The following is a 5,350-nucleotide window of genomic DNA, read 5'->3' as shown; positions in this document are numbered from 1 at the left end:
AGCATAAACACACAGTTCACCTGAACAATGTTGCGAAAAATTAATTTTTTGAATGAGACTTTCACCCAGTATTCAAGCTAAATGTGACACCAAAATAGTAGCATAAGTTGCTATGCTACCACGGCCACCAAGCCCGGCGAGCCCGCATAGAAGTCGTTGGGGAAAGCTTTCGCCACTCTGACGTCAGAATCATGATAGCATTGTTTGATAGCAGTTATTAGCTCCCGAGGGGCGTGTCAGTTCTCCTTTAAGGTAGTCAGATTCGGGAGGGTTGATTTTTGTCAGGATATTTTAGTTTGGTTCTTTGCTTCGGGTCCTGCTCAGCCCTGCATGCTCACTTATAGCCACACTTTGTAGCACTTATACAGCTGCAGCATATTATGCATAATTGCCTTTCACTTTTCGCATTTAAAAAAAAGAATTGGCCTCAGGTCTAATTGGGTTAAACCCCCCCCCTGTCATCTGTGTTGGACCAATAGGAGGAGGCCATGCCGGAGGAAGTAAACATCGATGAGCTGCTGGATCTGAAGACGGACGAGGAGAAAACCCTGAGACTACAGGTCTGTCTGTCTGTCTGTCTGTCTTGTCTTGTCTTGTCTTGTCTTGTCTTGTCTGTCTGTCTGTCTGTCTGTCTGTCTGTCTGTCTGTCTGTCTGTCTGTCTGTCTGTCTGTCTGTCTGTCTGTCTGTCTGTCTGTCTTGTCTGTCTTGTCTGTCTGTCTGTCTGTCTGTCTGTCTGTCTGTCTGTCTGTCTGTCTGTCTGTCTGTCTGTCTGTCTGTCTTGTCTGGTCTGTCTTGTCTGTCTTGTCTGTCTTGTCTGTCTGTCTTCATCTCACACTGTATTCTGCATTAATAATCTGTGCTTCATTTGACAGGAGATTCTCCACACCTCCAATAACGACACGGAGGTGAGAGACGACCTATAAACGACTATGCACGACACAAACTATACCAAAACACGGCGATAACACAATTTTACGCAGAGACAACAACAGCACAGATGAGGTGTAATAAGAAGAACAGTGTATAGGGACAACGCAGCGTCACAATGTGAGCTTATAGATCTGCTATTTTCAAAAATATTGGGACATTCTAGGCGGGGGGGGGGGGGGTACTTTCTACTTTGGTGGTACTTTAACCCATTCAGGACGGGAACCCCTTTTGGTGTTTTATAACCATTATTTTAAACTTTAGCTGTTGAAAAATAGCAGATCTACAAGCTCATAGCCTATAAAGTTAGTTATTTACTTAGTGGTCAAAACCGTGAAGAGTGTGCATTTATATATTGACCTACAATTTACAATTTAGGCATTTAGCGGGACGCTCTTAATCCCCAGCGATTTACAGTAAGCAAGAACAAAAAGCATGGCAATACATCACATACATAAAAAGTAGTTGTTATCATGAAACATGCGTATAAGCTAAGAAGGTAACAGTGGAATATCTATATAATGAAACTACTGTATATTACCAAATAGTAGCCCGGGCTGTTAATATGCCAAATCGATTCGGACCCCGGGCGTTTATAAGGAGCCGGGCCGTTATTTGCCATAGGCTGTTATTTATTTTTCAGAACCTGGGCCGTTATTAGGTAGTGGGCGGCTATTTGAGCATGGGCTGTTATTTGGTAATATACAGTATACATATAAACTATACATACTACTTATTAATATACTATAAAGTGCTGTGACTATACATAAAATGCAATTCTAGTGCCGTCTACGTAACATGCTATGAGTCTGTATAAAATGCAAGTCTACATAAAGTCTAAATAAAGTGCTATCTAAGGGTCTAGGCCTAGGGCAAGTGCTACGGGCCATTATGATGTAAAGGTGGGTTTTCAGACTGTCTGAAATTCATTATTAGGAACAATCCCTTGAGATGAACCATCTCGTTTTCAAGGGGCTCCGCAATTCACAAAATACACTTCATACATAAAACATACAAAACATACACTTTTTTACAAACAATTCAACCAGACAAAACAAAAAAAGACAAAACAATACAATTCCTAGATAAACAAGAAACAAACAACAACAACATGCAACAAAACAACAAAACAAAAACTGCAACAAAACAACATTTCACATAACATGGACATAACGTAGACATATAACACTATGATGATTAGTGAAAACATGAACAGGTATAGTCTCCAGATGAGAGGGACAGCTCAGTTTTAAACAAATGAAAAGATGTTATTGAACGAATAACACACACACACACACACACGCACACGCACACACACACACACACACACACACACACACACACACACACACACACACACACACACACAGTGTGCGTCCCATGACACATAATAATGACAGTAACAAAGTTAATGGTCTCTGTTCATAATGGACAGGTATAGATTGTTCCAGACTATACGGCGGAAAGATTGGGGGAGTGAGGCTGCAGTTCAGACTTTGACCTATACAGCCTATAAATAACCCGTATAACCTGTCTGTGTTAATTGTGTGCAGGTGTTCATCGGGGAGTGCGTGGTGAAGCTCCAGGGTCTGCAGAAGCAGGACGAGCTCCACAACGACAGCCTGGAGCTGCCCCAGCTGCACATCCACAGCTCCTCCCGGCCGGACGCGCTGCACTGACTAAACAAACACGCCCAAACCACAACAAACACACCCCACCAAACACCCCCCGCCATGCACAACAACGACAGCCCCGCCCCCTCCTCCGCCACACGGACAAATTGTTATGGTTGTTGTTATGTAAATATCCAGATTTTCAGATTTTCACTTTCTGTATTTCTTTTTTTTTTTTTTTCCTATGAAAGATATTTCCTATAATATAATAGAGGGTATATGCGCATGCTTAACCTATTTTGGAACGGGAACTCATTTTGGTGTTATAGCATTATGTTATGCTTTAGCTATTTAAAAATAGCAGATCTACAAGCTCGTAGCGCGCCACCGAGTGGCGCGCTACGAGCTTGTATAGGTCTGCTGTTTTTGGAAAAATCGAAAACTGTCAGGATGAAGAAGACATTTTTAAAATCTGAATGGAAAACTGTCAGGATGTATAGAAGACATTTTTTTTAATCTGATCTCAGGTCAGAATGGGTTACTAGTGAATGGCACACCGAGTGGCAAATTGAGTGGCAATTAAAGCAACATGCAAAGTGAGTTTAACATTGTTTAACGTTGTCTATAATGCAATCAGATAGGACTTTTCTGTTTGGATGCATCATGGGCTGTGAAGGTAAAGTATAGTTTTTTGACACTCGGTAGGCGTTCCTGCAAAACCTCCGGGTTTGCTGACGATGTCACGTGCCTATACCCTCTATTTACTTGTATTTGCATTATTGGGAGAAAAAAAAGACCTTTAAAAAAATAACTACTACTTAAGCCATTTAGGACTAAATAAAACTACTTTCAAATATTTCTTCAGAAATGACTAGAACCCCAAAATGGGTTCCTGTCTTGAAGGGTAAAAAAAAAACACCAAAAGGGGTTCCCGTCCTCTAGACAAATCCACAGAGGGTTGCCTGGGTGCGGCCATTACTGAGGTGTACCATTAATTAAGCACAGCAGCACTGATTAGCCACACCTGGCCTACGGAGCACCTGCTCCATGGATTACATCTCAGTAATGGCCGCGCCCAGGGCACCCCTCTGTGGATTTGTCTATATGGGCTAACACTTTGACTACTGAAGTTAATTTATTATTGTATAGAACACTTTGCATTGGAATGCATTGGATTTTCTTTTAAACTCAAATCTTTGTTTCTGGGGGAGTTAGGGTATAAGATTGACAGATTGACAGGTTGAGCACCACTTAACCAAACAAAAGAAAACAGGATTTAGAAGAATTTGTTTTTTTTAGAATCTGCCTCAGGTCTAAAAGACACGGGCCAACTGGGGTTGGATGACATTTAGCCTCGCACACCCAAAAGTAAAGAATATGTATACACATTTCCTGTATATTGTTGGTAGGCCTACTATTTGGAGACAGAGAGTGATAACAGACAAACGTTGATCAAAATAACAATTCTTGTATACGTTCTCTAACTGTGAGCGTTTCTGATCAATCATTGCATTTTTGTTTTATAATTATTGTTTCGTGTCATATGAAAGCAGGGAATCATAGCTTCAAATTGACATATTATTTGTTCAGTCTGACCCCACCAGTATAGGAGATATGGGTTATAGTCGAGTAATGTCTTGCAGAGAAACAGCGAGTTGAGAAAACAGGCTTGAAATGAAAGGTTCACATCTGTGGACTCTAACATTACACCTATAGCTATACATGTTTAAGCATTTATTTCATAATTTACATGTCGAATTCAGCTCCGACATTGAAGATGCTCTGGTTAGGTATGTGAAGAGTCTGCCTGTGCTATTAACTCATTTTGTATAAAAATAAATAAAAATAAATTCAGTTTTTCTCCTCTCTTGCCACCATGAGTGTCTCTGTATCAAAAAGTGTCACTATCCACACTTTTCCTGGGCTGTGTGTGCTACAGTTCCTGTTGATTTAATTGGATATCATTGGTCATCTGACCAGTTTCATTGGCTTTCATTGGATCAAATCGACAGGAACTGGAGCACACACAGCCCAGGAAAAGTGTGGATAGAGGGTATGCGCATGCTTAAAGTGAACGGCACATCGAGTGGCAAAGCAAGTTAAGCAAACATGCAAAGTGAGTTTAGCATCATTTAACGATGTTTAATTCAATCAGATAGGACTTTTCTGTTTGGATGTATAGGGGCTGTTGAGGCCAAGGAAGTATAGTTTTTCCTGCATAACTTCCTGGTTTGATGATGATGTCACACGCATATACCCTCTATTGTGTGGACTTCTTGATACTGACAACTTATAACTTAAACAGTTAACTTACTTATTCGAAACCTTGAAATGGGCTATTCTATGCATAACACTGTACATTTTGATGCCACTGCTTTTGTACTTTTGCTCAAGTACATTTTGAGTTACAGACTTTTACTCGAAACAATGTATTTCTATACTGCAGTATATTGATGCTTTTAGGTAAACATTTGCTATGCTATACAAAACGAACACACCTTTTCATCCTATGCAACTATAGCTATTTCAGGTTACTCACCCACACACACACACACACACACACACACACACACACACGCACACACACACACTCTCACAGGGAGGCGCTGGACTTAAAAAACCAACGCGTCCAAAGAGTAATTGTCGCGTAAAGTGTTTGTTGTCTTCATTTTGTTTGTTTTACTGAATCCATTGAATGGATTTGAAATGTCGTGCAGTGAGTGTCAAAGGGGGGGGGTTATTCAATTCAAACTATAGGGTCAATTTGTAAAAAAAAAAAGAAAGTTCACATTGCATCCATCGCAATATT

General features: G+C 40.5%; 1 protein-coding gene across 1 annotated transcript in view; it reads left to right on the top strand.

Annotated features, from left to right (window-relative positions):
• Positions 1-2,607, top strand: part of ppp1r14ab (protein phosphatase 1, regulatory (inhibitor) subunit 14Ab) — a gene marked incomplete at its 3' end in the record, with an annotated part of 13,363 nt that extends 10,756 nt beyond the window's left edge. Inside the window, exons 3-5 of the mRNA XM_080772992.1 lie at positions 480-560; positions 874-906; positions 2,482-2,607. Coding sequence (XP_080629118.1) covers positions 480-560; positions 874-906; positions 2,482-2,607 — 240 coding nt within the window. The remainder of the gene's footprint in view (positions 1-479; positions 561-873; positions 907-2,481) is intronic.
• Positions 2,608-5,350: the final 2,743 nt, after the last annotated feature.

The sequence above is a fragment of the Protomyctophum bolini genome (genome assembly GCF_963924005.1).
Source record: "Protomyctophum bolini genome assembly, chromosome: 9".
NCBI lineage: Eukaryota > Metazoa > Chordata > Actinopteri > Myctophiformes > Myctophidae > Protomyctophum > Protomyctophum bolini.
The sequence above is the reverse complement of the archived record's forward strand: the minus strand, read 5'-3'. Positions and strand labels throughout refer to the sequence as shown.